The sequence below is a fragment of the Lactuca serriola genome, chromosome 5 (assembly GCF_051521515.1).
Source record: "Lactuca serriola cultivar US96UC23 chromosome 5, Lser_US96UC23_V15, whole genome shotgun sequence".
Lineage (NCBI taxonomy): Eukaryota > Viridiplantae > Streptophyta > Magnoliopsida > Asterales > Asteraceae > Lactuca > Lactuca serriola.
This window is the reverse complement of record NC_136412.1, coordinates 225,765,996-225,786,254: the sequence shown is the minus strand read 5'-3', so window position 1 is coordinate 225,786,254 and position 20,259 is coordinate 225,765,996. Positions and strand designations below refer to the sequence as shown.

Below are 20,259 nucleotides of genomic sequence, written 5' to 3'. Positions count from 1 at the left end.
ACATAGTACTCTATAATGAACTCGCTATATGATTCGGGAAGTGACTGAAGAACTAGCCAACTTCCTTGAGACATCGACACCCAACTTTCCCAATCTATCAATATGCAACTTCATATCCAAGACATGAGCACATACAAACTTTCCTTTTTAGTGTCTTTTTGTCAATAGGGCTTGAGTGACCTTGAACTTTTCGAACACGTGGGTCGGGGAGAATTATAGGAGGAGGTGGAGGAAGTGAAGCATGATTTCCATTTCCACAATCCAATCGTGGAATATCATCTTCACGTGGAAAACTTTTTCCAACGGATTCAGGAAGACCATAGTTATCAGACTTTGACATCTATAAAACGGGAGAAATGCAAGTTAGTTGATTGGAATCCTTGATATAACACCCAAATGAAATATCAAGGCTAGGATCCAACACAATATCCTACAATATGGAAGAGGGATGTCGTAATCCAAATTGCAGAACATTTTAAGGTAGGTAAATGACGATTTACCAATTTCCACCATGAAAAACGAAAATTAAAAATTAGGTTTTAAATGAATTGAAACTCCTAGATCTTTTGAGATTCATTGAACTTTTCAATGACATGTTTAAACCTTGAGTGTGCCCTTCGTTTGTGAATGGGATGTCGAGGATCACAAACAAGTTGTGGATAACCATGCAAATATACATGGTGCCCCCAATGTTACAGTCACCTAATCGACGTGCCGGTTAACCACACACGCTCCATCGATCTATGACAAACATCGAGTCACCCTTTGCTACCTTTGCTTAGAGCCCAATTAGTGTGCCGGTTAACCACACACGCTCTACTAACGTATTAGCAAGGATACAAAGTGTAATTTCATGGATTAGCACCAACTCCACATTTTTCCTAAAGTAACTAAGATTTGGGAATTTATAAAACATTTAGTTACTTCGTATTTCATTATACTTATAATGGAAGGGTGTGTCCTATCCTACCCGTTCGGCTAACGACCCTCCACTAGTCAAGAGTGCGGTGGGTAAGAGTGGATACCAAATGGCGGTCATTTTTTCAGGCCGCTTCCTTAAACACTCCTTATAGACCAAGTTCGTGAATGTGGCCTACTAACGGTAAGACTGGCATTTACCCATACATATATAATATTAAACTTTTAATTCTATATAGTATAAGGGTGCATTTTATACTTTCAAAATACTAGGTGGTTTAATTTAATAAATTAAATTTTTTTAGTTTGATTAACCTAAACCATATAATCATGGATTTATTAATTATCCCCTTTAATTAAACTCTTAATTAAATCAATAAAACCATAAGGGTGTAATTTGAACTTTTCAAAATACTAGGGTTATAGAATTTAATATTTCAAAATTAATACCTCTTAATTAAATTTTAAATTCCAAAACTTAAGGGAAAATTTTGAAACCTTTCAAAATATTAGGTTTTAACTATTTAAATTTCAAAAACTAAAACTTTTAAGTTCAAATTTAAACTATAAAACCTAAAGGGAGTAAAATGAAACTTTTCAATCTTATAGGTCAAACTAATAATAATCCTATATTATCCATATTTAACCAAATCCATTAACTTTGATAAGGATAATCATTCCAAACATAGAAAATCGATTTAAGGCAATAAAAACGAGTTTTGATAATCATCCTTAACAAAATCTGCTCAAAAAATCGAAAGTCCTGTCAACAGTACCCTGGACTCACCAAGTCAACTGATGGACTCGTCGAGTTCAGCCTACTCGTTGAGTCCACTGATGGACTCACCGAGTCGCGGCTACTCGTTGATTCCATTGATGGACTCGCCGAGTTGGCGGCACAGACAGCGAAAAATTTCGACTTTTTGATCCTTTGGCAGTTCACTTTTGCATCTATTCAACTAGAAAAACGACCTAGGCTCTGATACCACTGATGGGTTTTGAGCATAACATCATTCCTATGGTGTTCATGCAACCCTAATTGCTTTGATCTAGGTTTTTCTAATTAAACATACAACATTGAATACCAAAGCAATAAACCCTAGATCTAGCATGTGATAATCGATATTAACATAAGAATAGGATTTAGATCTTACCTTCATTGTTATGTAGCAATAACAATCTCAATTCCTCTTGATCTTGACTTTTGAAAGCTTAGTGCATCAAATGTTGCACCTCTAATGGAGCCACAAACACCATGAGCAACAAGATGAACAAGGAGAGAGGGAGGAGGCACAAAAACATCCAAGAAACTCCAAGGAATGCCTAGCCTCGTTTTGGATGCCCTAGGTGTCCATTTATACTTGTGTGGACTGCTAGGGTTTTCCCTGAAATCCCCTAATTCTTTGCTTAGGCCTTAAGCAACTCATGGAGTCCCTTTAGAAAACCCTTGGACGAAATCCATATGGGCTTCCCATAGATTTCGTCCAATCCTCTTTCCAATAAGAATCCAGAGCCCACAATGCAATTCTCTAATAATTACAATATTAGTCCCCTAAGTTTAATTAATCTCTTTTAGCCACAAAATTAATTCTTAATTAATTCTTGACTAATATTAATTAAATAATATGATTTCACTTTTAATATATTATTCACGTAATATATTAATAAATCATAATTAAACCTCTTTATCCTTAATTCATCATATCAGTTGTTATGGTGAAGGAAACCCAAAAGGACCATGCTCACAATCTAGTCAAGTACATACCAAAATAGTTATAGGCTTAGACACCTAATCCAACAATTTTTATGTTGTTATACTCGAAAATCGTATGCTAGTTAGGCTTCATGCTCTGGATAATTTTATTGTATGTATAACTAGAGAAAACCTAGATACAAGACATTAGGGTCGTATGTGCACCATAGGAGTGTTATAGTACATAAAACCCATCATTAACACCCCAACCCACCACATCCCTACCTAACAACACCCACCCACTCCCAACCCCTCCCCCCATATACACACACACACATCCACACCCACCCACCCCCATAAACACATACCTACCCCCACCCTCACCCTCACCTACACCTACACCCACACCCACACCCACACCCCCACATCCCCCTCACACAGACATACACCCACACCCACCCCCACAAAAACACACACACACACACACTCACACCTACCCCACCCCTACCTCTACCCCACCCCCAATAACAAACACACCCACACAACACCAATACACACACCCACAAACACACACACACACACACACATATATATATATATATATATATATATATATATATATATATATATATATATATATCCACCCACCCAACACCACTACCATATTCACCCACCTACCATCACCATCATCACCACCACTACCCCATCACCATCACCATCGCCACCACCATCACCACTGCTGCAACAATTTATGCGGCCACCACCATTGCCACCACCCCGCTACTATCGTCGCAAGGATTCACAGTAAGTTAATCTAATCAAACCTTTTGGAAGTATACACATGAGAAGATTGAACGTTGGTGTGATTTTTCATGGCTTTTAATAAAGTTTTTTTTCACTTTACGTTTATGTTTCAGATAATACACTACAAGAAAAAGACCCTTTTACGACGTGAAAAACACGACGCTTGTTGATTTATGTTACGCAAAAGAGAGTGACATTAAAAAATGTCATATCTTCAAAAAAATTAAGGATTTAGGTTGCGCATTATTGCGTGCCCTTAAATTAGTGTCTAATGTAAAAAACTTAAAAACATGGAAGGCATTTTATGTAAAATGTGTGTTATCTCAATAAATGTCGCCTAATAATTTTAATGAAAGGTGTGCGTCTCTTGTTACAATAATCGAGGTTACTACTAAAATATCCTAACACTCAGTGTTCATTAGTCACTTCACTCTCTACAATCGATCGACTCTGAGACCTCGACTCGCCTCCCCTTGCAGACAACGTCTCCTCCGACGACGTTAGGTTACTTCTCCTCCGACTGATTTCCCCTCGCCGACGACCTAGGGCTCAACTGTCATCATTAGAGACTGCTCAAATTTACATGCCCTAGGTCCGATTAAGGTGTTCCTGTTGAAACGATTTAGGCAAAGTGAACTTCCCGGTTGGCCAAAGAACCAAATAACAGAAGAGAAAAAGCAGACGAAAGTCGACACAAGGGGAAGAAGCGCCCGGTGGCCATGAATCTGATGCTAAATTGAACACATTCAAGGGTTTCTCACCTACTGAAGCTTCTCAATTTGAACAGAAGGTAAATATCAAGCTTCTCAAGTTATATGTAATGTTTTTATCCCCTTCTTTCATCTTGCGAACATTTGGTCTGATTTTTATCCCAAACTTTCACCTTTTCCTCAAGGTTAAGAAAGGATTGGCTAACCGTGTAAGTATAATATCAGTGGCTCGAGAAAAGAGACGAAAAATCCCTAAAACTTATGTTCATCAAACTCTCCTGTGACATGTTTCTCTTCAGGTTCTTCAAACTTTGACTCTTCTTTGGTGCTTCAAACAAGATTCTTCCCCTCAAGTTCTTTCAACTGTCCAACATTATCTCTAAGCAATCCAACGAGGTTAGTCTTGTTTACTTGGACAGATTTATCCGTTTCGTTTATGTCAAGCTCTACATCCATAGCCTCAAGTTGCTCATTTCTTTCAACTGATTTCACCTTCCGTTTGTTGACCTTCTTTTCTCTACTTCTAGTTTCATCAACAACCATCTCAATCCTTAAGGCTCCATCCCAAGTAATAACATAGGGTTTCTCTTCTAAGGTGCCACCCAAATCCTTCACTTCATCCATCAACAAATTAATTCTTACAAGCTCACATGTTTCCCTCTTCATCACTTGGGAATATTTCTTAACAGTCAACCTTGTGGATCTGCCTGTGTTGTAAGCTCTATGTACAGTAGTAGTCATACTTGTTGCAGTGTCTTGGTGAATTGATTTAGTCACCAAAGTCACAAAATCTTCACCCTTAGTTTTGAGGCTCAACCTTCCTCTAAATCCATTTAAAACAAGAGCCTGAGATATTTCTATGAGTATGAGTTTCCAAGCATCACTATCCATTTTGGGGGAATCTGATGGGATCCAATTCCATCCATTTTGTCAACCAAATGTGTTTTCATTTCTGCCAATACCTTAGTTTCTCTGTATCACATGCAATTATCATATATATATATATATATATATATATATATATATATATATATATATACACATATTCAATACTGATTTTATGTTACAGATTAATCAGCAAAATATCTTTTCTATCACATGCTTTTATTGTCAATAATTGTATATAACTCTAGTAAGCTGATTTATAGGCTAGAAATCTGTAACTTAGGCTGATAATTACCTTGTATATTGATTATATATTGAGGATTCTTCTTAAAGCGAAGACACATCTTTTTCCCAAGAATTGGAATTGTGGATTCAGTTCTGTTGGAATTAGTTGACAATTCAGACGGAATTCAGTTCTGTTGGATTTTCTTTAAATATCATTTTTAGTAATCGCTTCGCAACCAAGAATTGGAATTGTGGATTCCAAGGAAATTGGAATTCAAGATTCCATTCAATGGTGCATTTGGTTGAACATTCAGACAAAATTCCACTATGTCAAATTCCTTCAAATTTCAAATTTGATGGACTTCAACCATTCATGAGGGCAGGTGGTTTCAATTTCATTACTCTTTTTTTATTAAATGACCAAAATACCCTCAATCATGGTTGAAATTCGGACATAATCTTTCCATAAAAAAAACACCAGAAAGCTTGTGATTCATCTTTCACGATGAATTACAAACATTAGCAAAATATTGGAGAGAGATCACTCAAACCCTGTGAGCAAGAAAAAAAATTATTTCTTACAAACATTAGCAAAATATTGTGTACAATAAAAAAACCACAAATAATTAACAATCAAATTTAGTTTTGCTACAAGGTTCGTCTCTGGCACCAACGACATTAATAAAAAGGTTTTAAAGTAAAATGACTCTTTTGCCCTAATCTTCATCTTCTCAATCTCCTACATCTTAAATCATAAAGACCTAACTAAATTCAATCAACACCCAAAAATTAAAACTAAATCAAGATTTAAAAAAAAAAAAAAAAAAAAAAAAAAAAACTAACCTAACAACCTTTAGTTTTCTATTTTTTTCTTCAGTTTGTTGGTACCCTGGATCTTAATTTTGTTTTAGATTACTAGGTGCCACCATTAGGACCGACACCTCAGACATTGATTCAATCTGGTGAAGATTCAAAATTTGTTGAGCAAGTTCTTCACCAGTAATTGTCCACTCTCACCTGTTTTGGCATCTCGAGCCTTTTTAACTTTAATCTGATCAGTGCTCCTAGCTTCACAACTTCTTTCCTGAACATACCCCTCTACATGTCTAGTAACATCAATGTATGCATCAGTTATCACAGTACCATGATTTTTTACTCCTATATTAGACTAAATACGATTTCATTTGGCTGTTTCTCTTGAATATATATGCATCAGTTATCACAGTACCATGCTTCAAATCCTTCATACCAATGTTCTTCACATTGAAACCAACATTGTATTCAGATAAAACTTCGGTGACAAGTTCATGGTACGCAAGCAAACATGTACTCCCCACTAACACCTCATGTAGTTATTATATTTTGTGCTTAGATGTGTTATTAATCATTCAATAAACTGCATATTCAAGTATCATTCTCTTAAATGTGTTAGTACCTTATGTGGTAAAGAAATGATAGCATATTTGAATTAGTTTAAAGTATAATACCCAAGCTTGCATTATGTGAACCTTCCTTCACACATAACTTGCTAAATGCTAATGTTCGTTAATTTTTTTCATAATTGTGCATTGTAATATGCATATAGTTAGAATGAGTTACAATTGTTTTGTTACTTGATGCAGCCTCAAAGGGTGATAAAGCAACAATTGTTATGTTACTTGTTGCAGCCTCAAAGGATGATGCTATAAGAAATCTATTCAGTGCGAAAACCATTCACGAGTACAGCCCCCAGAGCTTGCTGACCTTTCTGGTATCCCTCACCTCCACTTTTACTTGACATCTATTTCGTGAAAACAAAATAATATTTAATAAATAGCAATTATGAATAGGATATAGATTGGTATAAAGAAGCATTTTAAATGAAACTTAATGCTTGGATATTTGACATATTGTAGGTAATTTTGTGCATATTGAAATAAGAATTGATTAATTATTGCAGTTAGAGTTTTTGGTATGGTGAAAGACAGTTTCTATTTGTTTTGTAGTAGTAACATTTAAAAAATAAGTTTGAATGAAAAGTAGGGAATTTTAAGTAGAAGAGAAAAAGTAAGCAAACAACCAAATTACAAATGTAAGATTGATGATATACAAACAAATACAATGGTAAGTAAATTAAAACATTATAGTGACATCATTGTTAGTTAAATCTGTTATTGTGTTGCATGTGTGTCGTATAAAGATGCGGGTCTTGGGTGCACATGTGTTATAAGAGAGAAACATTTTTTGCTTTCTCATATAAGAAAATGTATTTATCTATCTATCTATTTTTAGGGTACATAAGTTTTTTATTTTTCATTTTCTATTGTGTTATATAAAGATGCGAGTCTTGGTGCACATGTGTTATAAGAGAGAAACATTTTTTTTTACTTTCTTGTCCTTTTAAATAAATATCTATCAAATGAATGGATGGAAATAGATAAGGGCAATTCAGTAAATAGATATGAAAAATATTATACTTGTACTAATGGTGATATTCTTGGACTCACACCACCTTCACGCTCCATGTGTGCTATAGTGTATGCAATTCTCAGCTCTCTACATTAAAAAAAAAAAAAAAAAAACTCATCACAAGAAGAAGAAAACTATCATTTTGTAAGAGGTTTAGCAGATCGGTTGTCTAAAAGAAAGGGCAATGACATCATCTTTATGCCCTATAATCCCGGGTTTGATTTTGACATTTTATTTTGAAAATGACTGAAATTATGTTATTTGACTTAATTTTGTTTCTGGTTTTTGTAGAAGACATTGGGTATTGGGTGTACTAGACATGAAATCGGATAATTGCTATTATCTTGATTCCTTGAGTTCTAGCAATTTCAATATGTAGTTGATGCAAATTGTTGATTCGTAAGTAATATAAATTATCAAAACATTTGATGTGAATACAATAAACACCTATTTGTTAATGTTTTTTTATAGCGAAATGGTTCTGTACACTACACAAAGTGGATCCAACAAAAGGGTTAAACTAAATTGGGTTATTGGTCAGCACTTAATTCCTTATTGAAATTGTAGTTTTAACTTTAGTTTTTGGATCAATTGCAATGATCATTTTATATGTAATTGTGTAGTGTCCAGTTCAACCCGGAGCTACCGAATGTGGCTACTACATGCTAAGGTTCATGAAGGAGATAGTGGAAGAAGGAATTGAAGTGTTGGTCAAAGACAATGTAAGGATATAGCATTCTACTTTCATTACTATAATTTAATAGGAAAGGAATTCAAAAAGGATCATTTTATGGCATCCTACTCTCACAATTATAATTGAAATATTAGGTTACATGCAAAAATAAAATGTGCTATCATTCATTTGAAAGTACAATGCTCCATTAAGAAAGAATAATTTACATTTTATGCTTATTTGTTAAATATAGCAACTTACTAATGCAGATTATGTTAATATGCTATTTTTTATTGATAAAAACAATATGAAAATTTTTTCACTGATCGGGGATGGCACAGTTGAGTACACAACTGATGATATCGATGAGATACGTAAGAATGGTCAGAGTTTGTTACAGGCTTCATTTATCGATGATATATATGGTTTTTTTACAATGTATCCGCAAAACAATGTTATGGTTAACAGTGAAATGCTAGGTATATGGTCTTTTGACATGTGGTGTAATGCTAGGTAGTCTTTCGACACGCATGTACATGTTTTTGCTAACTTTTAGTAATGTTACTTAAGGTAACTTGACATGTAGTGTAGCTTAGGTAATTCGACAAATATGTAATGTTGTTAGGTAAGTTGTTTGACGTTTAGATGAAAATGAATGTTTTAGTGTGTGTATATATATATATATATATATATATATATATATATATTTGTCTTTTATTATCTGTATTCACGTAGTAAATGTGTGTCGTAAATGCACGTCGTAAAGGTGTATAGTAACTGGCAGCTGGAATTTATGACATGCAAATGTGTGTCATCTTCGTTTATGACAGTAGATTTAATGATACGCATTGCGAGTCTTAAAGGCGCGTCGTAAAGTTACGACACGCAATGACGTGTCATCTGCCTTTATGACTTGGGCTTCCTTGATACGCTTTCCGTGTCATAAACACGCACGTCGTAAGGTTACGACACACAAATGTATGTCGTCTTTCTTTATGACAGGGTCTTCCTTGATACGCATTGCGCATCATAACTGTGCGTCGTAAACAAACGACGCGCAAAAGCACGTCATCTCTCGTTATGACAGGGCCTTCCTTGATGCGCATTTGTGCGTCGTCTGAGCGTTTTACGACACACATTGCACATCGTAAAAGACTGTTTTTCTGGTAGTGATAGTTACTTTTTATGTTGTTTTGTGATTCTGATGAGCCATTAATATTGATTTTGGTAAATAAACATAGCATTATTATGGGCTTATAGTTCATGAAATTTCTAATTACATCTCTGGAAGTTTATAATTTAACAATTATGGCATGTAAGGTGAAAGAATTCTCTTAATAATGTTTCAGAACTTCAATTGATGTAGAATGAAAATTAAATTTTTTGATTTGAGCGGATAGGGCTTCAAGTCCAACTGTGAACCCTAAAGTTCATTGACAAGGTACTTCTCCTACGACTCAATTTACAGGTGTCAACAATTTTGTTATCACTCTTTTCATCACATCATTATATGAAAATAATTCAATTCTGCCTTCCTTCCAGAAATATCCTCCACCGCCATTACCCATGTTCTCTATTCTAAAGATCACCAACTTAGCCTTTGAAGTTCAAGAGAATGCCGTTTTTGTTCTCATTATGATCACAGGTACGCCACCTGGAGCATTCACTATCAGGTCATTGGATTCGAGCCCTATTATTGCATATGAAAAAATGAAAATAGACGGCCATATTATAGTATGCATTGTTGTCCAAAATGAAAAATATATATTAGATTGTAATAACTTTATTAAGAGTTAAGATTGATTAAAATTGTCATTAGTTACAAAGTTTTGGTACGTCATGATTTCTCTGACTATCAAATTTACTTTTTTATTCGTAATTTAAGTACAATTTGTTGCTTTTACATTCGTATATATCAGACCATGGATATTATAACATTCAGATTGTAATTTATATGATTTGTTTTCAGGCTCCATGATTACTTGATATGTTATTTCAACAAGGTATGGCATTCTTCTTTACTCAGTCGATGGAATAAATAATAAATAAATAAATAGATAACATGTTCATCGTGTATACTTTATAATGATCCTAATATACACAGGATCTAAACTCTTACATCAAGAACTTTCCTCTATATTCAACGAATCTGCAAGAACAAATGCTCAAGAACCTTAGGGCAAAATCAATGCAAAAAAATTAGCAACTTATTTTTTTTTATTTGTTGTTTTTGGATGCCAAAATCTGGTAGTCCGTAACATTGCCACTTTTCCTCATAAAAAGTAATGTAGGAATTTGGATTGAAGTTTTGTCAAAAAAGGACATTTGTTTTATTTTACTAATGTTTTAAATTAATTATGGATTAAAGATTTGACATGTTTTGTTTTTATAGGATAGGAGAATACGAAAGGTGATGAGGCAAAATCATAAAGCTAAAAAAGAAGCAGATTTAAAAGGTTGAAGTGTTGTCTACAAGCTGTCAAAAAGAAGCATAAATTTTGATTTTTATTTTTAAGCATATCATGTCTTATATGAATTTTTTTACTGCCTAATTGTTTTGTGGCTTTTCGTTTGCTGCAATAGGCCACAAAGACTTGAGTATTTTGTGAAGAAACAATGGCTAGAATTGCGAAAAAATTCTGAAAATGTCCCCAAGGGAAATTCCTGAATGACGCCATAAAAATGAAGGTAATCACATAACATGCATTTGTTACTTTCAAGGAAAGATGCAAAAAGTAAATATTTGGTGAGATTTTGATAACGGCTCCAAATTTCAAATCTTAGAGTAATAGCTGCCAGCCGAGTGCTATTCTATTATTCTAATTTTCTTCAACCATGTTTATAAATTTTTTTCAGTCTTTTGTTCAAGGTGACCTTAGTTTCGTGCACAACAAAATTTTCACTGTGTTTATGATGATACTTCTTTTTGGTTGTAAAATGAAAATGAAGAAACTGAAAGATGGTTTCTTTTTATGTTAACTTCAGGTTATGTCAATGCATTTGTTGAAAAAGTGAAACTCAAGTTGAGCTATGTGAGAAACGATGCTAAATTGTTGATGATTAGGATAATTATCATCCAATAAAGCCTTTTCTTTACTTTAATTTCTTCGATTCGTCATTCTTAGGTCCTTATTGTCGAATTTGTTTCTAAATTTAAGAAACAAGAAAGGAAAACAGTTGTTTTGGACAACAATAGCATTCTAAGCTTTAAGGTTTGGGAATTCAAAAAACTAAAGATCATGTTTTTCATGTGTTCATTACAAAATTTTGAGTTACACTTCTTTAAGTTTTTCAGCGTCAGGTTCACAAGTTGTTGTTCATGAACCCAAATATCCACATTTTAACGAAGAAAGATGTGATTTTTTAAACTCATTTTGGCAGCGGATGTGATGAAGGAGGCAGACAATGTGATTTGGAGGAATGCAAATCTGACCGGATGGTATTACCCTAATTTATTTTCCACATATACCATATTCATAACTAGATTGAAAATGGAATTTATGTGTGAATGTTTGCAACCAAGAAGTAATGGTCCCATATTTAATTGTCTATTTTGACACAGCTTTTCATAAGCATTGATAATCAAGGGGTAAAGCATGGAATATTGATGCAAAAAAAAAATGTTTCTCGTCTCAATACAGTTGAAGCATTTCTATGGTTTATGCCTAATATCGTAATATTATTATAGCATTTAGTCTTATTATTTGTTCTGAAATGCCAAAATCTTTTCATTTTCTATTGCTTAATCTTTTTGTATATTTCTATTGCGGTGTTTTTGGTCAAAAATGCATCCAGTCAAAAATGCAGCCCCATTGAACCACTTTTTGTCTTTGTATCACCATCCAAAAGGTAGTATCTACCGACTATATTGTTCATGATTTGCACCAAGTGTCCAAAAATCTCATCTCTTATTAAAAAAATCATTAAGAGTATTAACAGTTTTATGAAAACTATTTTATAATACTAATCATCCCACATTTGTTGTAACATGACAACAATGTTTACCAAAGTTTAAAAATGTCATTTTTGTTGTAGGAATCGCACATTGTACTTTTTATTCTATAATTTTCCCTAAAAAATTATCATTTTTGCTGCAGTTATTTCTGCCACATCGGCTTCAAGTTGAGAAAACCAGCAAAGTTTCTAATATTCAATACCTTGAGATAGATTCTAATTTGGTCAACAAACATGTTTCATTTAACTTTAAGTTACAAAAATGGCAATCGGGGAAAATGGTCCCAAAAGTTTTGTTTTGTTTATTTTTATTTAAATAACATATTCTTCATGGATTATAGTAGATATTGTAAAGTTTTTAGTATGCACAGTTGCATCCAAAAAAATGTGAATACAATAATAATAGAAAATATGTTGTTTTTTCTTCTTCACGTGGCATTATTCAATATCAGCCAAAAGTGTTAAATGCAAAAAATAGAAACCTACACTAATTTATTTGTTTACTTTCATTTCTTACATTACGACATTATATTGTTTTCAATCTATCCGGTTGCTTTGTATTTGAATGACATTTTAGCATCCTACTTTCGTGACCCGCCAAACATCAACAAAAATATCCGACCCATGTGTGTTAAGTAAATTTGTTTGTTCCAAACCCCGTGGATCGGGGTTTCCCACCTAGTTATTATTATACTAACATTAGTTATCAATCAAACTTTCAAAAAATAATGAAAAATGTTAGCTAGTATACTTCATGTTGAAATTGCATTTATTTTAACATATTGTCTAGCTTGTCGTTTTAAAACATCGGTTAAAATTGTATTTATAACGCATTTATCATAAGATTGAGAAAATGTTTGTGTAGAACCAACGTAGAATATCTCTGACAAAACAAAATTTATTAAATATATCATTTAGAGTCAACTGTGAAAATATTTAGAAAGTAACCGTCTTAATTCGCACCTTGAAAAACTTCACAACTCTTAGATTCACACTCATTGTGCTACACTTACACATAAAAGAAAGCTAGCTCGTCTCTTAAAATTATCCATGGATGGATTCATGGAATTTCTTTGGATTGCGTTAGGGAGAAATCTAGCAAAGCTAGGCTTGTCGTCATTTCACTCCTCACATGATTTAGAACTTAAAGTGTTGTATATAGTTTTTAGGTTATTTATAGATTTTGAGAATAAACTCGTTACATTCTTCTTGACTCGTTACAGATGAGATTTAACTGAGATTGTTAATTGGACCAATGAATGCGGGAGTGAGGGACTTCTTAACTAGACCGTTGTAACCGGTCTTGATAATTGCTATAGTCAAGTCGGTTATTTTTGATGCAGAACGATCCTTCTTTATATATGTGGTTTGGGTCATATCCCAGGTCTGAATCAGTTAAGTGGCCTCTTGGCCACGTCTCTAGGCTATAGCCAAATCATAAATCAACATCAAGTTTTTATATCAACACCCCCGGGTTTCTTGATGATTACATTACATATGGATATTGCATTCGTAATAAATTGAATAATATACACCATATTTCTAAATTCAGTAAAAAAATAGTCGAACTCCCCCGTTATAAAATTGGAAAATAACTTACGAGCCCAACGAAGTTTATAAACCGTTCAAAAAACCTCAATCATGTTTTTTCTATTCAAAAAAACCCAACAAACTTAATATTTTGTATAAAAAGCCCAACTAAGTTACACTTTCCTGAAAGTCAAATAAGAGAAACAGATGACGTGACTTATTACCATATCGGAAAAACGACTTGTTAGACCAACAAAGTTTCCAAAACGTTTAAAAAAACTTCAATCATGTTTTGATTGTTCAAAAACAACCTAACGAACTTAAACAAAACAAAATTAGGATTTTTTGAATGGTTTGGAACTTTGTTGGACTTTTTAGACAAAATGTTAAATTTGTTGGGTTTTTTTGAACAGACAAAACATGATTGGGTTTTTTTGAATGGTTTAGAAACTTCGTTGGCTTTTAAGACATTTACCCTTATAAAATTTATCTTAATTTTCATATCGTATTATAGTATTATTGGTTCCCTTGTGATGTGGTCACATGTTTCCTTTCAAAAAGTACAGTTGGACATAATCATATGAATATCATAAATTAATACTATATTATTTATCTCAATTTAGTAAGTACATGGACATATATAGAAAAAAGAATTTTAAACAAAAATGATTTACGTAATATCACATTCTATCTGACGTAACCAATAATCACTAGATCTAGTAAAAGAAAGCTAAAGCTATCGCCAAGAAAGTGAAGGGTACCACAGCGGTGAAAGATGGAGCAGAACTGGGTGATGGTGGTGGTAGAATAGTGTTATCTGTGGGAGAAGGGGCGTTACTGCCTGAGGGAGATTGGCTGAAGGCGGGTGGTGATACTGGGCTGGCATCCTCGGAAGAAGGGGCAGGGGAGGAGGTTGGTGGTGGGGTTATTGTGGAGGGAGCAGGGGTTGGGGTTGGTGGAGAAACAGGTGCCGGTGTTGGTGATGGAGCAGGGGTGGCAGACGCAGCGGAGACGTTGATGGTTAACTTCTGACCAATTTGGCAATGAGTGCCAACGGTGCAGATGTAATAGTGAGTGCCAGGTGCGTTCAAGGTGACTCTAGCGGGACCGTTGGTGGCAATGGAGATGGGGTTGGCGGTGGTGCATGGAGCGTACGCCGCCTGAGCCACTTCAGCAACGTTATGGAATCCGGTGGTGAAGTTAAAGAGAAGAACATCGCCGACACTGAAGGTCTGACCTGATGCCCAGGTGGTGTAAGCAGAAGGTCCGTTGGGAGGAATATTCCAACCCAAGGCGTCGCCGACCACATGGGTAGTCTGAGCCGCCGTGTCGTGAAACTGTACAGATGCAAGCATGAGCGCCATAATCACCACCAAATTGATCTTTAAACCTGACATTTTCTGTCCTTTAACTTGTTGTAAAGAGAAATCTCAGATGATTATTTGAATTCTTGAAAGGTTTTGAAGGTTGATGTTGATTTGAGAAGTTGGCTGTGTTTAGGCTATAATTTATAGGGAAACAAAGGCATGTGGAGTCGATACAACGAAAAGAAGAAGTCAATAGTTTTTGATTCACGCGGATAATTTTGGTTTGTTTCTCTTTTGAGTTGTTCCAACTTTTTTTCCACTATGTTATGATCTGTTCCAAGATAATATATTTGTAGCGACCTTTTTCATATATTTTTCTATATATGAGTGTTTGTTATTTTTAGTGTGTAAGTTTTATTAATTGGAATCTCCACACTATAATCAATAAGAATTTGGGTGTGAATGTGTGATGATTTGTCACGTTAATAAGTGTTAAAATTAAAATAATATATTGGTTTGACTCCTTGACACCATGACTGATTCAATATTAACTTTTAAATAGATTTTTTTTTGAAATGTAGTCGTGTTTTTTCAAATTGATGGAGAAAATGGATAGAATCAAATGGAAGCTTCCAGCAGTCAAAATGAGCTATATTTGATTCAACGTCCCAATTCCTTACAAGTTACGACTCACGTACGTATTTGCATGTTTTATCAGTTTACATATAAATCCATTGATTTCTGTTATACAGGTCTTTGTGATAGCAAACTAATGGTAAATCTTAAAATATTAATCTTTTATTTAATTTCGTTTTTATTTAGTAAATAAATATTATTTTAAATTTAGAAATTATTATTTTATCAAAACTAAAAAAGATAAAATATACGTATAACACAATTTGAAAAATGGATGAATGTAGCGATGTGATGTTGATGTGTCAACAAAATAATAAAAGATAAATGATGAAAACAACATATTGTCTTAGAGGATGAGAATACATGACACTTGACATTACGGTTGCTTTCCTGGCACTGTGGTGGTGCGGTAAACACCACACCAACCATGTGTCGTAGGTTGGTTGTGGGATGGGTTACAATGAAGTTCTACCACATGGTAAAAACAAACACATCATTCAAAGGTAATACTTTCAATATAAAAATATATGTTGTGGAGGGTTGGAGGGTGTAGTATGACACCCACCAATTTTATAGGACGAAGAAATATGACAAAACTAAAATAGTGTTAAGATGTGATATGCCACAAATTTATTGATAGTTTTTCCAATGGATAATGACTTAAAAGGGTAATATATTCTTCGATTTGTACACATTTAGTCACCGAGTTTATTTTTTGTTAACATTACTCCTTCAACTTGTTCAACTGTACACATTCAGTCCTTATGACCGGTTATTTCAGGTTAACCGGTAAAAATGTCTTATAATAAGGTAATATATTTATCATTTTGTACACATTTAGTCCTTAATAATTTTGTACACATATAGTCCTTAATTTTTTTTGTTGCAAAATAATTTATTTTTATTTTTGTACTCATTCAATACTTACGAATGTTTTCTTTAATTTTTTCTCACAACATCTTACATGGAACAATCATTAACAATGTGTTTTAGGCTTTTGTTGCTTATGTTCATTGCGATCTCGACTACTTGGTTGCTTAGGTAATGTGTTTTGAACGTCATAACTTTTTCATACTATCTCGGATTTTAACGATCTTTATATCTATGCGTTTGTATTTTAGTCTACTACAACTTTCGTTTAGATTACTCTCATTAAAAAGTAATATATTTTTTAATTACGATCTTTATATCCATACGTTTTTTATGAATGCATGTATGGATGTTTTTTTTTATAAAATCGTAAGTAAAAACATATTATATTTTAACGGGAGTAATGTTAACGAAAATTATAGCAGACTTAAAAACGAACATGTAGATATAAAGATCGTTAAAACCAGATATTGTATGAAGAAGTTACGACATTTGGAATACAAAATCTAAGCCAAACCACAAGACCTATGCAACCAAGTAGTCGAGGCCGCGATGGACATAAGCATCAACAGCCCCAAACACCTCATCAATCAGGGACGATCGCAGGATTTGATAGTAGGTGTTTCCGGTAAGTAGAATATATATATATATATATATATATATATATATATATATATATATATATATATATATATATATATATATATATATCGAAAAATATCAAAAAATTTACACTGCATACAGAAAAAACAGGGGTTGTCGGTGCCATTGCGGGCACCCAAAAAGAATCGTTGCTGTCATGAATGACAGTCTCATGCTAGATGTCGTGAGAAAAATCCTAAATAAATCATTCATAGTATTGAATTGGTACAAAAACAAAAAAATGACTTATTTTGAAACAAAAAATATTAAGGACTAAATGTGTACAAAAATACTAAGGACTAAATGTATACAAAATGAGAAATATATTACCCTAATAAGTTATTTTTCCCGGCTAACCTGCAGTAACTGGTCATAAGGACTGGATGTGTACAGTTTAACAAGTTGAAGGGGTAAATGTGGACGAAAAAAACTTTGTGACCAAGTGCGTACAAATCGAAAAATATATTACCCTTTTAAGTCATTATCCCTTTTTCCAATGAGTATGCTCTTTATGCCCCCGTCGCCGGTAATAGTGTTGTCGGTAATAACATTTTTCATTTTTTTTAATTTTTTGTTAATCAACAATTTTTTGTACAAAAAAACCGATACATAACGACATTAAATGCATAAAAAAAATTACATAATATCGAATTAGGAACAAAATAGTGTAACGACATTATATATAATTAATTTCATACCAAAATAAACAACCAATGTTTTATAATTACAACAAGATAGTACAAAGTGTCAGGACAAGTCTAACATACAAAAAATAAACTAATTATTCGACGAACAATCTATGTTCCCGTCGTTTCATCATTGATCTTTCCCCGATTGAAAAAACACATAAAGCTCATCCCTATACTCCAGGCCGTTGAGCATTGCCCGAAGATTTTCTAACTACATAATAAATAACAACATATATAAACTTTTAAGTTAAATTATCAAACATAAACAAAAAACTACCGATGTACATTGCTATTTTTATACTAGGGACAAAAAACCAAAGTACATTTCTATTTCTTGCACTTGAAATAGAAACATAATTACAAAATCAACTTGCATTTATCGATGTCAATGTACATTGATATTTTTTAATTATTGACAAAAAACCAAAGTACATTGCTATTTTTTGCACTTAAAACATAAACACAATTACAAACATAATTACCAAATCAACATGCATTTATTGATCATTATATAGATACATGAGACTTTGAAATTAAAAAATCTATTTTTTTGTGCTAAAGAACCTTAAACACAATTACCAAAATAACATGCATTTATTGATGCTAAAAAACCAAAGTACATTGCTATTTCGTGTATTTGGGACAAAAAACCAATTACCAAAGCTATTAGCAAATAATCACCGTAAACCAAAATTACCAAATCTACATGCATTTATTGAAATTAATTAATATTGTTTTACATGTGATAGTTGTGATGACCGTGATGGTGGTTGCGATGGTTGTGCAATCGGCGAGATAACAGAAGGTTTTTGGCCGATGCCTCTGATATGGTCATGTATTTCACCTAATACTCTCTCGAAAGTAGCTCTTTCTTGAGCGGGTGTTAATTCTCTTTCACTTTCTGGCCCTTGCGTTTGTTCTAAGAGCTCTTCCACTAAGTGATTCTATGTTTTCCAAAAGTGATTAACAATTAAGTATAAATAAACACTTAATTATATGATAAAATTATAATTAAATACTTACGTATTGTTGTTGTACCTTGATACTAACAAATACATCATTCCTATCGACATGAGCCTTGTGAAAGATTTCCACTCTCTTCGGGTTTTATTTAAAATTAAAAATTAGATTATACTTTTAAAAAATTACAAATAGCATATGCTACCTTCTTATAGCAAGTACTGTTGTACCAGCTTGATTCCCCACAGTTCATGGTCGTTTTCATTTCACAGACTTTTTTGTTGCTTTCTGAAGCAGTTATGTGTTAACCGTTTGAAAATACTCAACTATTTTCCTCAATTTATCAACCCACATATCATGTAGGAGTTGGCTAATGCTCTTGGGATATCCTCATACCCTCCGACTTGCAAAAAATATTCTTTTGCATCAGCTTTACGCTCTTGATAACCTTTTAACAAAGCCACGTCAAATCTCTCTAGAAGCATAGCAACATCTGGATCCCGAGACATCCCATCCAAATCAATGTTTTTCTACATGTAACATCCCAATATCAAGTATTTTTATAATTTCTTTTGTCTTTATCAAAAGTGGCACAATTGGTCCCTTAAGGAAAAAGGCTTGCATTATGGTCGTACATAGGGCGTACTTAAGTGTACGCACAACATACTCATGCAGCATGAAATCACGGGTGATCAGCTAGTATGTCGGGCGTACGTGTGGTATTTTGGGCGTACTAGCCTAGACTTCAAACCCTTCTCTTAAGGGTTTCTCCCTATTTGAAGAACATTATCTCCCCATTTGATCATCCTTATCAGCCACCATTCCCTCCCTAAACCCTAATTTCAAGTTTGTGTTGCTTGTGTGAGTTTTGTAAGCTTATTGAGTGTTTTTAGTGCATTTTGTTGATGATGGAGCCAAGAGAAGAAGGAGAGAGAGCTTTCAAGCTTGTAGATCCATGAACCTTTTCTCTTGGTGCATCATTTTCAAGTATAAATGTGACATCCCAAAAATCTCGGCCAGAAAAGACCGTTTTTCATTTATGCTTTAAAAATATTTTCAGAGTAAATCCTTTTGATTTGAAAGAGTTGCGGAATTTGTTCCCAAAAACAAAACATGATAAAACAATATTTACCAAAGCATTTCATAAAAGAAATGTATTTTTCATTCTATAATCAAAACTCGGGGTGTCATGTTCCGATACAGACCAATAAACATAAACGATAACATTACAAGTCATTCAACAAATATATACATATACAGACTTGTAAACAAAACAACTGATGGTTCATCCATCTCATGCCCTCGCGCCACTTCT

General features: G+C 33.6%; 1 protein-coding gene across 1 annotated transcript; it reads right to left on the bottom strand.

Moving 5' to 3' along the window:
* Window positions 1-14,406: 14,406 nt before the first annotated feature.
* On the bottom strand, window positions 14,407-15,336 carry LOC145053678 (blue copper protein-like). The gene has a single exon (XM_079001767.1). The coding sequence runs from the start codon at window positions 15,235-15,237 to the stop codon at window positions 14,557-14,559; it is 681 nt and encodes a 226-aa protein (XP_078857893.1). The 5' UTR covers window positions 15,238-15,336; the 3' UTR covers window positions 14,407-14,556.
* Between the last annotated feature and the right edge of the window lie 4,923 nt (window positions 15,337-20,259).